The following is an 18142-nucleotide window of genomic DNA, read 5'->3' as shown; positions in this document are numbered from 1 at the left end:
GTAGTTCATAAAGGATATTACCTATAGGTTATTCACGATATAAATTATTCTACATTTTTTATCGTAGATCATCGTAGAAAACGCTAATTGAATCAGAAATTCCATATCTTACAACCTTCAAAATTTTCAATTTCCTTCGTTACTAAACGTTTCATCGTCGAAGTCTCTTCGAGTTTAATCGTCTGATGATTTTCCTTCTCGAACGACACTCGACGACTGCATACCACCTCTCGAAAGAGAAAGAAAGTAATTTACCTCGTTCTTGTTTACTTTTTTTCTCCCGTTGTTTTTCATTAGACGAATTTTGATCCCACGAAACGGCCGAGCTTTTACGGATATCGTTCGGTCTCTTAGGGTGCAAGCAGCCTCCACGAAAATACTCGTTGCATTGTTCCCTCGAAAACGCTCAACTACCCCGTAGTCCGGCTTTGTGCCTCGCGTGCTCTTTTTCTGCGATTTAATCGCGATATAATTATTTCGTTGAAACGATATTGTGACACGCGTCTTTAAGAATCAAAGGAGACCACTTCCCACGATTCTACACGCTCTGTTTCTCAACGGCGTCTTTGGAGTCACCCTCTTAGTCCTTGTCGTGTGTTCCATGCTCTCTTCTTACCCCGTGAACTTTGATCCAACAATATTTTTTCTTTCGTTTTTCATTTCGCTGTCCAATGTTTAAGTGGAGAGCATAGGTACTTAATATTAGAAATAATATTTATATTTCGTGACAGATAATTGATTTATGCGATTGACAGTCTGGTTGATGCAATCTTTTCATCAGCAGTTATGTCGCTTCAAGCGTCTTTCTAATAATATTTTCAGAACTCATTTCGCGAGTTGTAGTATTTCAATCCATTGAGAAATTTCAAACGTTAGCAACGAACACAAATCATTATTTAGTAATACAATCGTTTAGTGAAAATTCCGATCTTTTCCAGACGTGATTATGGATATTCGAGAAAATCTTGAAAAGATCAAATAATAATTAACCCCTTAACCTACAACTACGGGCATAGCACGTAGTACGATGATCGGGCCAAACGTAAATATTACGGGCATAACCCGTAGTACGATGATCGGGCCAAATATAATATATAATAGCTTATTTACGTTTTCGGCTCAAAATTCTCGAACGTAAATCGTAGGTTAAGGGGATAATATTTGATGACAACATTAAATTGTCGAGTATATGATATATTTATCAAATTCCGTTTATATTTCATTTGTAAAGCAAACATTACTTCATTCATATCATACATAATTTATTTTCTTTGATTGTTTAGAAACGTATTTTCCTAATTACTTCGAGCATTATAGTGTATATATCGGAGTGTATACATCTCTTCCATCGATACAATTCATTGTTCTGTAGCCCATAAATTCCATGCCTAGTGACAAATGATTAACAATTCTGCCATACTGGTAAATTTTAATAATTAATTTAAAGTTTCACGTGTGACAGTCAACGCGAAAATATTCGACAATAAATAATGGATAGCCACATTTTCAAATTGCCAATAACAGATAGTAAAAAATATTTTGTCTAGTTCTTTAGTAATTAATCGTAGGAATTTTTACTACTATAAATCTATTAACGCGATTGCAACTGATTATTTTACAAAAATCCGCAAGTCAAAAGAAAAGGATCGAACGAATAATTTTTACAAGAAAGACAATAAGCGACCACGACCACCGTAAAAAGATATAATAATCTTCGAATATCTTATTTCCAACCAATCGTTAAAAATATCAATACCGTGCATAAGTAAAAGCCTTTGTAAGAAACATCATATTAATTTCTGCTTCCTTCTCTGCACAATTTTGATCATCAAAAAATGAAAACTTCGTTTCTCCGACTATACAACTATTTTTAACGATTCGGAATAAATTGGAACTTTCATAATTCCACCCTTTCCATCCAAAAGTTCCAAATCTTCTAACCTAAATTTCAAATCCTTCGTAAATTGAAGCACGAGCAGGACGAAGATTTGCCGCGCGTTTTCCGGAGACTTGTCGTAAAAGCACAGAGGTGGGAACATAAAGAGATCGTAAAAACTTACCCAGATTGTCGGGCTGGAAGTGATGATAGCTCGCGTGATGCGAAGTATGATGACTCAGGGAAACATTGCGCATCGAAGTGGATGTTTCCTGATGCTGCAGTCTCTGCCTGGCCACCGCGATCCCAACCGGAACACCGCCGGTTCCTGCATTCGACACCACGATCCCTGAAAGACAGATACGCGTTCGTATAAATTTCCACTTCCATTTTCGCGCCTTTTCCCTGCGAATACTCCGCCGGCCGGCAATAAGCGCGAAATGAAAAACTGTAACGCGGATACGCGGTGTTCGCAATATGCGAACCTTCGCCTGATAAATCACGCGACTGTGAGCTGAAGTTTGAACGACATTGCATGCTGTGCTCGCGATATTTCACGCCGCTACACAAAAGGAGGTGTGTACGTGAATGAATGCTCCGATTTTTTTGTCATTTCTATGGCTTTCTTGTTCTGCGTATAGGTTTGAAGTATGCCTGCTAATTTGTCAAGATTCAGGCCAATTGGAAGGATTAATACGTTTTAATACGTACGCTACCGCTCAAAGGTATGTTACGCACTTGCTTATTTCTTTTTTTTTCTTTTTTTCTGCTCGTAGGATATAATTCGATAACGACATTATAAATGGAGAGTTCTAAGACGATTTATTCCTCGTTAGGGTTATCGTAGAATATTATGACACGATAAAATTGATTTTTTAAATTTAATATACGATAAAGCTATTGTTACCTGTACGTTATATTAGGTTGTCCGAAAAGCGTCTTTCTTATACAGACACGTCTTTTACGACGATGCATCTTTATACAAACATGAAATCTAATCTGTCAAAAGTTGTGATCTTTCTCTTGATAGAACAAAATAGATCATACGTAATTCGATGAAATAGTATAAAACGAAAAATATTTTGCATCCATTATTTCCTTATAAACCGAAAGAAACTTTTCGGATGACTTAATACATTTCAAGGTAAAATTTCTTCCAGATTGATAAAAAAATCTATCGTGATTAATCGGAGTAACGATATATAAGACAAGTTAACGCATCAAGGCATCTTACACTCATTTTCAATATTCCATTTGATAACTTTTAAGTGAACTATACAAAATTTCATATAATATATATTCGTTGATTTCACAATCATTTCGAACATTAGTTTGCCACTAATTCATACATTTTAGTAACATTCCTACTATTAAAATATAAATAAATCAAAATGTACACATACTTATAAGCGGCAGTGTTCGTCTCAAATCTAATTGTAAGACGACATATATACTTTTATGTGGGATACATTAATTTAAAAATCGATCAAGTAACATCTTACAATTGTTTTATTAATTGTATTATCAATCATGATGAGCAGGAAGAATCACTGAATAAATTTAAAAACTCGTGGCCTATTAAGAAAATTATACGAATTTAAACTTTCAATTATTTCTATCTTTTTAATACGATTCGCCTTAGCTGCGATATATCTCGAATGTAAAGATACTCGATTTGTCGTATAAAAGAAATCCATTTCTTAATATCTTGGAAGCACAAGAGATCTACAAGGAAAAACATGGAATAAAGAAGCAAACCGTACTTCAATTTATCGATTTTTCTTATAGATGCAACGCTATATGCAATATTATCTATTTTATAGACAGACATCAATATAGATTTATTTGAATTGATTTTTACGACAAACTACCTCACAGGTCAACTTCAAACTTCAACACACAGATGTTTCTTCGTTATATACACACAATGAGTAGAGATAAATGACTATTGACACGTATGTGCATTGAAAATCTTGAAATATCTTACAAAATCATTCAGATATTGATAATAAATTTTGATAATTCTAATACTTTCATGTGTGAAATTTATGAAAACCAAATTATACAATTCTATTCATATTAAAAAAAACAGGTGCAATATTACAATTTGTAATCGCATCAGTGCACGGTATCACGCATTTAATTTTGTTATCCTGAAATTGTTATCTATTTCTCCAGTCGCCTATTTGTCAAGTCTCAAGTACTCTGTATAACTTCATTGGAATCCGCGCGTTTATTCTTTCTTGCCTTACATAATTTCAAATTCATGCACTTAGACATCTTTATACCTCTTCCACCCATACACACACCTAACTATCGGCACCTACCGCTTTTCTTTCCATGAACAATGTCCAATCAATGCAGTTACCTTCCACAACGATCGCACCCAACATCCTCTCCAACTATTATCTTCTATCGTATCTACAATCACTCTTTCTCACACCATGTACAGCAGTATCAACAAAGTAAACACGAAGTATCTTAACCGTTTTCATCAAATATCAAACAACTATGGTAAAGTGGAAAAGCGTTAACTTTTCACTGGTGTTCTAAGGCACCTTACGAAAAGTCTAAATCTTATATAATGTCAACGTCATTTTAATATTAAAATGTAATTAGTACTTGATAATATTGAAGTAACTATAGCTACATAATTATAAGGTACCAAATGAAAAATACTGATAACGAGACACTTACTATTAGCGTTATAACTATGAGCTTTCCAAAATCCATCCGATAGACTCTAATTCTCTTATTTATTCGGTTACCCAGGTTTCATTACACGATTAATATTCAATTCTCAAGAAACAGACGTAAACTGTGAAAAATATTTGACGAAGTTATGATAATGTAGAATAGAGTTTAGGCAACTCGCTGAGAGTATTCCTTAAACAAGCAATTTGTTACGAGATTGCCATAATTTGAACACCTTATTACCTCCATTATAACGCGTCTTAAAAGAACAAAAGTTTCCCACGGTATTGAACTTCTATCGTTACTGGCTTCTGCCCTCTACGCGTCTGCCTAAAATTCGTCCTCGTAACTCATCCCTAAACTCACCTATCGCTACCTGCGCCTCCGCTCATATCTGCCGGCCAAACCGCCAACGCGACTTCTCATCTCCTTCGACTTTTCCACGACGTTAAAAGTCCATCGATCACCGCACGATCCAACGTAACAAAGCAAGCTCGACCCAATCAAACCAAACGGAACCCAACGTCACAAAGAAGAAACAACGAAAATACCCGAAGAACGAAAACTAAAAAGAAACGAAAAAAAGATGTTCAAGGAGGGAAACGAAGCGAAGAAAAATGAAAAGAAAGAGACGACCTCTTGACGCGGCACGCCGACGATCGATTCCCGCGGCGGACTGTTGGAATCAGATCTACCGAATGAATTCTCACGGCGGCTCTCCCACCCTCGCGCGCGGCGCTCTTTCACGTTTTACTCGTCGTTATTCCGCCGCGAGATACTCGCTCGCATGACGTAACGCGCGCGGATAAACGTGGGCCGTGGATCGTTCCAATCGTGGGTGTAAGTGTACGTGTGCCAGCGGGTACCAGGGATAGACACATAGGGTCGAGACTCTTTTGAGCCACGCCTTGTGTTTGCGTCGCCATGCGTGCCACGCACCTCCTACTTAACAAGGTCGTTTCTCTCCTTTCCTCTCCTCTCTCTCTCTTTTTCCTCTTTTTTCCACTCTATCTCCTTCCCTTCTCTTGATCCATCCCCTTCTACCAATGGTTCATCCTTCTCTTTCTTAGCCCTTTAACGTCAGCCCTTCTTCGTCCTGTCTTCTCCCTTCCTCCTTGGAAGGAGTTCTTCGAGCACTTGCTGCTTTCTTTTTCACCACCCTTCTTCAACTTCTTTTCTTTGGATCTCATGGTTGACTCGTAACTTCCTTTTTGGCACCCTTCTCCTTCCTCTTCTTCTTGTTGCAGGCTTTTATCGTGCTCGTCTCTTCCTCCTCTCAGTCTTGTTAGTTTTGTTTTTGGTGAATCGATTACGACATCTTCTGAGAACATCGGGACGAAGCGGTTTCAGTCTGATCGACTTCGGTTTCCAACGCTACCGAGTGTATACTCGAATGATTTTCGATGGAAACGGTGATATTCGTTTTGGGAAACCTTAATCTTTTCACGCGCTTCTACCCTGGCTTAGTTAGCATTGGTGGTATTCTAAGTTTGTCTCAGCTGGATTTGTCAAGGTTGTCGTAGAATTTAATATTCTCAGAGGAAAGTTTGTTACTGGAAATGTCGTTTTTATACTGTGGCTGCGAGAAGAGTGAATTTCTAATTAAATTCTATTCAATTTTACGTGCTTTGTGTAAATGATCTTACGTGTTGTTTTCTAAGGGGCAAAGGTTTAAATTGATTAAACAAACGCAAAAATTAGATCTTTTCCTTCCATTGTTATGTAATGTTTTATAATAGACTATAATGTCCGTAATTCGTAATTTTTCCGGTACTCAAAAATGTACAATGTAAAGCGAAATAATTTCTTCTCTTAAATTACACAGTTTAGTTATAAGATATTTCTCGAGAAATTTCAGTGTTTGTTTAAATAATCAAATATGGGTAAAAGAATGTTTATATTTGTAATGAGATGACGAAGTACTTGTAATCCTTTAGAATTGTTCCTGTGTTACTTATATCTTGTTATTTACGTTCCGTTGTTTTTTACACAAAGACACATTGTCAAACATCAAACATTTAAAATATCTACATATTCTGTTTACGAGTAAGCAGAAGTTGTTTTCAGTGTTAGTCTCGTAAATTACAATTATTATCAGAGCTATCATTTTTAAATTCGTACACATATAAATTGTTTTATACAGATATTAAAAGTTAATCTATAATTACATCATACATTTTCCAAAATAAAGCTCAAACATACATTGTTGTGCATAAGAGCACGATTCACTTGCAACTACGATAAAGAGAAATGTTTCATATATATCAAAATCCGTATATTCAAGAACATCTCACAAATCCGTTGTCATTTATTTCACGTTGTGGCTGGCTTAGATTTGAATGGGAGTCAATGACTATCATCACCGTTTGTCACGTGAAGCGTGACACAAGACTTTTACGTTGGAATAGTGCTCTTATGTAACACGTGACGTTGAATCGCACAAGCTTGACACAACTTGCGATAGAGTAATGAACGAATAAAACTATGGAACAGGAAGAACAAGTGAAGAAGATTACGTAATGTCAAAAAATATTTATTACATAAGGAAATAAACGAGTAACGTCTAAATTTTTTATAATTTTCGCGATAAAATGTATAAAAACATTATCCTGGAATTATTAGGTTGATCTATCATCATTAAGGACCAAATGAGATAACACGTGAAAGTTGCATAGATGCAGCGTTGTTACAGAACGTACGTTAAGCACATTACCGTTTTATTAAGTAACAAGGAATCTATCAAAATACTAGACACATTACAAAAGGCTATTACACATATTAAACAAAAATCATTTCTCTAACTTAAAGAGAAAGATAGTTTATCGTGGGGATATAAAATATCTCAATTTCCTCGAATTTCATAAAATCATGGTGATATAACTGGAAAAAGAAATTACAGTTTAACAAAGTTTCTCTGAATTTATATAATTTTGCAACATACAAATACAAAGAAGAAATGAAAAAAATTTGTTTACTTTAGTTTCCAAATTTTGCTATTATTATACCCAATATGATATTTATTTGAATTAATTAAAACATGGATTTTTTGCTAAATGAATTTTACGTACTTTCTAGCAATACAAGCCGATTTAATATTTATTTTAGCAATGTAATATTCTCCCACGATATTAAGAATGTAATTCTTAAAATGTAGCTTCTATAATCATATGTTCAAATTTTTATTACTTCAGATGTATAAATTTAATATGACTCTTTAATCTTCTCCGTTTTTAATTGCAGCACCAATTTATGTTGTCTATTACTTTTAATTAAGGCGCTTATTACAAGCTTTGTTACTATATTGTATTAAGTTTCAAAATCTACAAACGAACAAAATTATCCGCCGCCAGCATTCCACTCATAAACCAAGAGGCAAATTCAAAAATTATAAAAAGAAGGACGATGGTAACACGTTCGATAAGCAGGCAATCCGTCAGATAACTGCAATCATAAACCTCTTTCGATCGAAATATTATCAGTCAATAGCAAACATAAAGCTTCATCCAAAAATTCGAAAAGAAAAGCGATGGTATAATACATTCGATAAACTGGAAATCCATAAGATAGCAACAATCGTAAGCCTCTTTCGATCGAAACACTATCAATCGATAGCAAATACAAACTCTCGAACATTTCAAAAAACAGGACGACGATACGACGTTCGACACGTAAGAAAACCGTAAAAGATAATAAGAATCGCGAGTGTTTTTCGTTTCGATACAAATTCCTATCTCCGTCAATATACAATCGATCAATATAAAACGCAGCTTCGAGCACAATTGATCAATCTCACACAAAGAAGCAAGTCGCTGCGCTATTGCTGCTAAACATTTCCTGTGACTCTTCCTCCCTTTCCACTTCTCTTTTTTTCTCTCGTGGTGGATTACACGAATAAAACGAACAGCCAGCCACAACGAGGCCCCCTTTTTATACGAGCGATTCGTACTGATTTTCGAGGGGTTTCTCGAGAAGGGTTCCACTCGAACAGCCGACCTCTCATTGGTCGATTGTGGTTAACATTCAACCCCCTCGCGCCGAGTCTCGTTTTCCACCCCTAGGCCACGCGAGAAATTAATCGGCGTGCACAGGACCTGATACTCTCGTCTGGGCGGTGCTTTTTCGCCGTGGTTTTCGCACCGTAAACTCCTTTCGACGGGTCTTCCGCATCGAAGAATCCACCCCTTCGTTGCACTCTCGCGTGTATTATATCGCGACCATTTCAGGCATTTTCAAACTGAGATTTTATTATTAGGTCGGTGAAAATTTGACTTTTGATACGGTTTTTAATGAAAGTAAATTTTTTTTTAAATATAAAGTATATTGGTATAGTTCTTCCAACCTTTATCAGAGATTGTGTGTCAATTCGAAGTACAATTTGTCCTGTAGATTGCTTCTCTATTCGTGAACGATCTTCAGTTTGACAAGGGGAGATTGGCAAACCAGCAGATTCAAAAAATGTTGGGACTTTGGGGATATGTAGAGGATATATAGCTACGTATTATGCAATTCTTTTTTGCTGGGTAAGTGTACTCGAAGAGAGTAGAATTGGTTCTTGGAATTCCGATCATTTCTTGATTTTTATAACTCGCTATGACATTGATCAATCTTTTACTAACTCGTAATTCTTATCAGAAGAAGTAATTTCTGCTTGTAAACATTTTTTCAAATTTCATTTTCAAATCTGTAAATTGTCAATTTTATTTACAAATGTATAACCATATTTTTTCATATCAACATTCATAAATATAAATCACCGGTCCTATCAATTAATTAATTGATTTTCCAAGTGTCTTTGATAAAGCAAAATAACTAAAATTATAATAAATTGTAACAAATAAATACAACAATAAAAAGAGAAAAAATACGTCCAAGATTAATTCGTCATTCTGACATTCCCTAATTCCAATAGCTCATATTTAAGATTTTCTTCGTTATAATAATATTTGTTTATGCATATTGTTCCTTTCAAAGTATGGAACAAAGATCCACAAGCGTACAGGTATCTCGTATTTAAAATACAATAGGTAATGATCGAAGTATCTATTAAAATCATGAAAATTGGAGTTCGATCGTGCGGTTATTCAGAGTGGAAGAAGTGGCCCTGAAGGGTCAATTGATTTTAGAAATGGAATAGTATGATCGAGATATTGAATGGAACCAAGTACTAGAATTATAAAACTTGACATCTATAACACTAACGCACACAATTATACTGTGCAAAACGATCTTTATTTCTAACCCTTTCATTCCCAAATTATTTAATAGGAACAAACATTTGTGTGTAATTTTTCTGGCTACTAATTCTGGCAAATAAATAATTCATATGAACATTTTGATACTTGGAAACGCATAAAAATTGTTTACTATAATTCTACATTGAAACTAACAAAGTTATTTGTTGAGTTTGTACAAATTGTGTATACTTGTAGTGTAATAATATGGGAAAGAATTGTTTTAGAGAAAAAATAATTATTGAGGTATAATTTACATGAAATTTATTTGCAAACTGCGGTGTTGCGCTGATTCGGAGCAACGTGCATTGTAAGTGCTTTAGTAAGTTATGAGGCAAGTGAAAATGAATGTATTTATTTTTAATTAAACTCGTCTCAAATTTTAATGCGTTATGTTCTGTTTACGAAAACATAAAAAGATTTGCTTCATTGTAAATAACTAACAGAAAGATAATTCTCCTACTAGTTGAAATAATTGTATCCTAAAGTATGAAGGGAGTGAAACCTAGAAATTCCTTTCACGCCATAAATATTATAATGAGTATTTATCTTTGGATATTATGCGCATTTTGAACACTTTCGTATATTTAATTTCCCCATAAATGAATAAATATTTTTTATCTACCTGTTTGTAACACTAGCGTCTGACAGGTGGAACCCATTCTACGTAATAAATCTGAATATATACGTGCATTGCAGCTCATAAGTACTTACGTTCATTTCGTCTGTACTTCAACAATACGAATGTTACTAAAAATATACGAATTAATAGCAAACTAATGAACGAAGGTAATTTTATTTTACTTTGCGCGAAAATCCATTAGTAATAAAAACGAGGAAAGATACGCAAGTAAGTGAATAATCAACGAATAATTATAACTACTAGGAACTTAATAGCTAAAACTAGTCCTAGCTGATACATAATTAACAAACGATAACTAAGTACTTAAATAGAACTTCAATACCAAGAATTACTAATTAATAAAATAAGAATATAAACAACCAGATAAACGAAACCTAAAACGATACAAGAGATCGTTGCTGCGTGTCTGTGTTTAAGTTAAGCGACATGGTTGCATAAAAAAGATCAGCGAATGTACGTGCACTATTGGCACATACTATTGTAGAATGCACACATATATGTACATTATATGAAATTTAATTTGTTTACTTAAAACTTAGTCAGCGTTAAATTAACCCTCCATCTGCATATCTGGGTCGTTTTCAACCAGTAATTTTAGTTTTAACATTTTTTAATTTTATCTATATATTTTCGTATAAATTTTGCTTCGTTCAAAAAGATTAAGGTAACACCCAGCAATAAAAACTATCGGATGATATTCCAGAAAGTTGAGAGTATATTCGAGAATTGTTTGGGATTTTTTAAAACAGAGAAACCTAAAAAAAAAAGCTGCATGAACTTAAATGACCCAGTATGCAAACAGCGTGAGTAAAAATAAGGTTGCAGACGGAGGGTTAAAATTAAAATTGAATGTGTGCCTGTTCCATATATTATTACTTCGATTAATCACGATAGTCTTACAGGTAGCAAAATTCTACCTGTAATTTCAATGAAATGTATAACATACAGGTGGTAATTTTTTTTATTGCATATTAAATTTTAAAAATAAATTTGATCGTACAATAATATTCCAGGATAGCCCTAATGCAAGAAGAAACAACTCCAGCTCTTTTTCTTTATAATTTTAAATTAAATTTAAAAAGTACATTCTATCAGAGACAAACGAACTTCTAAGCGAAAACGTATATATTTGCATATAGTCATACGACTGCCGTGCGAACAAGAAGGATAATAATTCCTATGTTTCATATATTGTATCGCAAAACTATTCTATTCAAAATTTTACTTTTACTTTACTATTCCACTTTTTATTCAAAACACCGAAATTCCTTCTGTGTGGAACTGAAAACCCTATAAATCGCAACAAAATCACAATGCTCGAAATATACAAAGCACCTAGTTTCCCACAAAGGATCCCTTAATTCGACCAACGAAATCGATTTCGTCCGTTTCTCGCCGCGAGCTGCCAACCGAACGATGTTTGCCAGCTCGCGAGGAAAACACTGGTATATCGCGAAACACGAAATTATTGTAAATTTCGTGGTCACGGAACAAACCGACCGGTCGTATCAACTTGATGGACAAATTCGTGGGCGTTTCACAGTAGGTATCGATCATTACGCGAAGGCCACAGAGACTATGATCATCGTGAAGAAGGAGAAACGTTAGATAAGGACACTATACTAACGTAAGAATCTTGTGTCACGCTTCGAGCGACAAACGTTGATGACGGTCATTCGCTTCCATTCGAGTCTACGCAAGATACACGATGAAGTATACGGTAAGGTCAGGGATTTATTAGGTGATCTTGAATACACGGATTCTTACATATGCTTGTACGAAACATTTTTCTTCACAGTTACAAAAATGAATCGCGTTCCTTTTATCACGCTGCATACAATAATAATTCTTTGAAATTTATTTTCATAAGACTATGATAAATTAAAATACTGAATAATTGTATAAAATAGTTGCGCGAATTGATAAATAACAATTATCATAATAATTGTGATTCATGCGAGTATCACTGGAAACAATTATCGATTACCGGTGAATTTTGATCTTAATCGTTTGAGTGACTACTCCGTCTATTATTTTTCTGTATTAGAAGTCTGTGACGTTGGGAAAAAGAAATAATTTCCCTTATATTGCGTTTAAGAAATTGAAACATTACAATGGTGTATTTTAATAAAATGAAAAAACATAAAAAGTACCTAGAAATAAATGCCTTCTTTATATGTTGTATCCTAAGATTAAGACGAAAACATTTTAACATCAAATCAGTTAACGAGATATTTATAAAGACAACGAACCCTTTATTATACAAACGTATAGATGGCAGGCGAAATTAATACAAAAATTCGTGGACATTTCTCCGTACCGATTATTACGAAAAATTATTAGGAAAATATAGCCTGGGGACAACTACGTAAAGTGTGAAACAAGAATCTCGCCAATTGTGAGGACGATTCGACGATAATAGGCCGGGAGAATCGATAGAGAGAAATTTTCGCGCGGGACGCTAACGATGACGATTAAAAAGTATGGACGCGATAAAATCCGTGCCGGAAACGGCCCTTTTCCGTGGATCGAACGGAAATTCGAGAAGTTCGGAATATTAAGAACCAATGAAGAACAGGAGCTGGTTGATTGCCTTTTTGTGCGAACCAGTTAGCGATCTTTGATCGCTGATATTTGCACGGAAGCGAAGAAAAGTGAGAGAAAATTGTGACGTTTTAGCTTGAGATTGATTCGATGATGTTGTTGATTGAAAAATGTTATTTACTACGATTCCATTGTAAATGTATTTACATCTATTTTACTAGTAAGCGTTTATTTTTTTTCTTTATAATATTAAGCGTATCTCTCTTACAGTTTTATCACCAAAGTTAAAGTTACGAGCAAAGAAAGAATTTTCTGTACGAAAACACGTATCTTACTATTATTTCAAATTCGTATTCCTTTGAAGTCAAAATATCGCAGGCAATTGTATATATTGCGAACAACATTTGTGAATTTTTATTTTATTAACTGTATGAAGTTTATTAAATGTATCTACTTGTTTAATCTTTTAATATAAGAATAAATAATGTTTCACATGATATTTTAAAGAATTTTTACTATTATTATGCCAATCTGTACTGTAAGATCTCTTAATGAAACTGTGCGAATGAATAATGTAATAGCAGATAAGATACAATGTAATAAAGATATAAAAATCAGTAATTATAAGAATCAAGAGTAAATTATGTCAGATGAAACGTTGGGTATCATAAAAATAACACAATTCTAGATTATTCGTCTAGATTGTTCTTCTACGTTATTACACTACAAATATACATAACTAATTAAAAAACACATATTCTACATTTAATTATTTAAAATATTAATTATACATAAGATGGTAACTTGAAATACACAGATATTATGCAAATACAGAAGTATTATTTCAAACATCTATAAAAATAGTATAATGATGAGTTCTACTTAAAGAAAAGTTCGAAATATTCCGAAAAATTCGGATTTCTATATGCAAACAGAATACAATTTATTAGAATTTTTGAAATTAGCTAATGCGACGATATAATCTTACAAAAAGTAATCGTCAAATTTTCATCAAATGATTTTTCATAATTCCATTTGACCCGGACATGCTACGCGGGTAATGTAAATGAAGATATTAATTAGCCGATATATATGTTTCATTTCTTGTCATTTCTCTTTTTAAATCGTACGAACCAACCGACGTGTGTCATTAAAGAAATAATTTGAAAAATCAATATTCACTCTCGAAAGCACACGCCATGTCTTTGAACGGACACGAATTTTTTATTCACATACATGCACATACACTCTGCTCTATCCTCTGCGGATTTTTTTGCGATTTAAATTTGAAACTTGCCATTCTATATTCTTTCAAAATATTTATATACTTTAAAAGTTCATACATACGAATCTGTACAAACTACAAATTCGTAGTTTTCCTCTTTTCTTAAGAGAGAAATTTGTGAAGTTGTAGTTGACCGAATAAAAGAAGCAATTGCAAAGAAAGTCCAAAAAAATTGTTGTAACACGATTTATGATGAAACGTGATTTTATTTCTCGATTGTATAAAATTTATCTATGACTTAGTGATATATTAAGACCTTTAAATTGTTGTGATTACTAGGTTGGAAATTTTTATGAATTGGAAAAATCGAACCTAAGCGGACGATTTGTTTTCTCCTCTAAATATTCTTCCACGCATTGTCATTATTATTTTTTTTCTTACTTCACTTTTTATCATTATAATTAATAGTGTACTTAGAATACTTTATAGACTCTATGATATATTTGTATACTACACATACTCGCATTTTTCCGTATTATCTAAAGAAAGGATGTTAATATGACCGCCTCATGATTTTCCATATCACAACGAATACATCTAGCTATTAATGGTGTCATGTGTAGCATCTACTAGATTTGCTGGTGTGAAACACGAGTAAATTACATGTAAGTTAAAAGTTACAAGATTAAAGAAAATTATGGTTCTACAGCCTAAAAGAAGATAATCGAAAAAAGATTATAATCTCATTATATCTCATAAAAAGCACACGATGAGTGCACATCGTGTGAAAGAAAAAATATGCGTCTGATTTTCGTATATAAATAGAAGAATCTGCTTCGTTTATTTACTTCTGATCTGAAAATGTTACCAAAGAGTGACTTTCTATGATTTTCGTTAAGGGCCTTTCGCTGATGTTCCAGAGATGACTTATTTTCATAAAATATAAACATAAAATATATTTTGAAACTCAATTAAATTGTCTTTCTTTTACTTTCACCTTTCATATCACAGATAATATTATCAGTTTACGAACATTTTACGCAAGAATTTAAAGCACTATAAGTTTCAAGAGTCAGACTTTAGGAAGAGATATAAAAGTGTGGGGGGAGGTGAGTTACCTCTACATTCTATGCATTTTTGCATTTTTAAACATCATGCAGACGCATAAATATTTACAGTATAATAATTACCATTCATGGAATAACAATTTTTGAAACGTACACTTAGGTAGGAAAGAGTAACTGGCCAAGCAATCCAAGCGATAACTAAATACTTCATTTTCTACTACTTTACATTTTACTTTATATTTAAAGTTGCTTTGTCATTACGTTCTGCGATTATGTAAGTATGTTCTATACTCTATTGACTAAATTATTATATCTTGTATGTAAATCTTAAGAATATTTATTTTTACGAATTTGTCGACGAAACTAGCATTTAACAATTTATTGTAAAAGCGAAGCGTGCAGTTTCCGCGAATGACATTACATTTTAGTGTTGCGATCGTGATGCTCCACTTTCATACTTCGTTTGTATCTTATATTTATCTTCTTACTAATGAACGTCAAGGATGATCATCTTGTGCCTCAAATTATTAATGACCCGCAAATTCTTCGTAGTTTAGTAACCGTGTATATTTAACCTGCGTGATCGTACCATATATTTTGAATGAATTCCAACTTATCGTAATATTTTCCATGATTCCTTATATCCATAGAGAACTCGTTCTGCTGATTGAGCTAATTTAAAACCTTGAAGAAAAGCATCGCTTATATTCTCGTTTCACATTTTCCTGAAGTATATTTAAGAACTACTTATCTTACATAAATTACGTTCACGTTGTCTGTTAGTTAGTTATTTTATAATCATATATTTAATATTTACATTATGATAATGGCTAATGTATTTGTTAACAACTATTCGCTTTTTACCTCTATCATAGAATTTTGTTTCGTTGAATCCGAGTTTCAAAAGGTTAAGTGCAATTTTATGCATTTTACGATGATCATCTTGAATACGATCAGAGTACCGAAACCTACACAGAGATTTGTTTCATCCATTAAAATGTCATAGCCAGTACTATACTCCGGATACTTTGTACATTTCCGTTTATGATATATGTTCGGCGTATTTTTGTGCCTTTGAATTTTTCATAAATGCATGACTGTCAGAATCTAGTTAAATGTCAATAAACTTCCAATTTAGAGGACGTACGTGGAGTTTCGTTTATTACGCCAGAAACTGACAATATTTTAACATTTCCAATAAAACAAAAGAAGAGAGAACTTCGAGAACGTACCAAATGTTCATAGAATAGAATAAAATGTCTGAACAAGTCGCATCAAATATTCACCTCGGAGAGAATCGATCGAAAGCTGAACTTCCTTTTTCTTTTTTTACACAATTTTCAGTATTTCCAAAACCACTTCGAAACCCTGAACGCTAGAAATTTGTAATTCTCTCGCACTCTGCTCGGTTCACCGTGTAAAACCCTGCAGGAGGAAAAGAAAAGACGAAAAAATCTTATTCAAACAACACTTGCACGAAACGAGGAATAATATTTTCACGTCCGTTTTAGCAACGATGTCGCGGAAAAAAGTGGAAAATCGACGAGGCAAACTTTCCGATAAGTGCAAACGATCTGACCTCCCGTTCAAATGTAAATCGCTTAATTACATGCCCGACAGCGTCGCAGTAAAATTCTGCCATTGATAAAAACTCGCTATTATCCAGCCAGGGGCACACGACTCAGGTATTCCCGTCCTAATTGCGCTAATCGATAACGCTAACAACGTTCGCGTATCCTTAGTCGCTCGAGACCCACGCGAAATAGCCCTGGATATCGTTCCTGTGGATCTTAATTTCGATTATTGAATAATGTCTTGGAGAAACGTCCATGCGGGATAAGACGCTCGAAAGATAACACGCAGCTTGAATTACGATCGTTAATTACGATACGACCACGTCACGCCTCGTGTGCACAGCAACAGCTGTCCGATCGCTTTTTCCTGGAAGCTCGAGAAAGAAAAGGGTTCGAAGGAACTACGAATTCTGAGAAAAATCTCCTTTTGCTATTATACTGGTTTTCATGAACGTTCGTACAATTCTACTCTGTTATATACAATTCTACTCTGTATATAATATTACGTTGTTATAATTTATATATAAATATACATACAGGGTGGTCCGATGAGAATTAGCTGTTGAATATTCTTTGAAATTGTTGCCTTTGGAAATATGAGAAATCCTTATTAACGAAAATTGCTCAGCATAGAACAGGCTATAATATGGCAGCAATAACTTTTTTGCGGCTAAAGTTGTTTAACAGTCTTTTAACTAAAATCGTACGTTCTTTTATGCATTAATCGATGCACTTCGATATTCGCTATAAAAAATTATTGACTTACTATTGGCATTGAAAAAATGAATTTTTTTCCATAATTACCTGGTTTCAGGTAACCATCCACGTAATCGTATAAAAAAATTCTATAGTAGTAACTTTTCTATTTACAAATTACCTTTGTATCAAAATTTACTTAACCATGTAATATAAGATAAATCGTAACGAAACTTGCGACAAATAGGATTGGATTAATAAACCTAGTTAAACTCTCTTTCTCCTTCGTTCTTTGAAATTTTATTCCGTTCCCTTTTATCCATTCATCTGCTATATTTCATACGCTCTCTCACCTTCGAATATTAATCGTGAAAATCAAATGGATTATTTTACGAACAAAGCAGCAAGGGTAGCAAAGTAAATTAACGAGGTATAAATTCGAGCGGATACAATAGCGCGTTGAAGCGACCTGAAACTTTCCACGCGAATTGAACGAACAGTTCTATTTGAAACTCCTTACGGAATTACTTTAAGCAAAGCAGAATCCAGATATCGAGCAAGAAACTCGTTTCACGGCCCTCAAATTAGTTTC

At 33.8% G+C, this 18142-nt stretch overlaps 1 protein-coding gene across 1 annotated transcript in view; it reads right to left on the bottom strand.

Moving 5' to 3' along the window:
- LOC117212753 overlaps positions 1 to 18142 on the bottom strand; it is a 106680-nt gene that overhangs the window by 38380 nt on the left and 50158 nt on the right. The window contains exon 7 of the mRNA XM_033457780.1: positions 2061 to 2225. Within this exon, the coding sequence (XP_033313671.1) occupies positions 2061 to 2225 (165 nt within the window). The remainder of the gene's footprint in view (positions 1 to 2060; positions 2226 to 18142) is intronic.

Source organism: Bombus bifarius, unplaced genomic scaffold (genome assembly GCF_011952205.1).
Source record: "Bombus bifarius isolate JDL3187 unplaced genomic scaffold, Bbif_JDL3187 scf7180000008366, whole genome shotgun sequence".
In the NCBI taxonomy this organism is placed as follows: Eukaryota; Metazoa; Arthropoda; class Insecta; order Hymenoptera; family Apidae; genus Bombus; species Bombus bifarius.
This window is presented reverse-complemented; position numbering and strand designations above follow the sequence as displayed.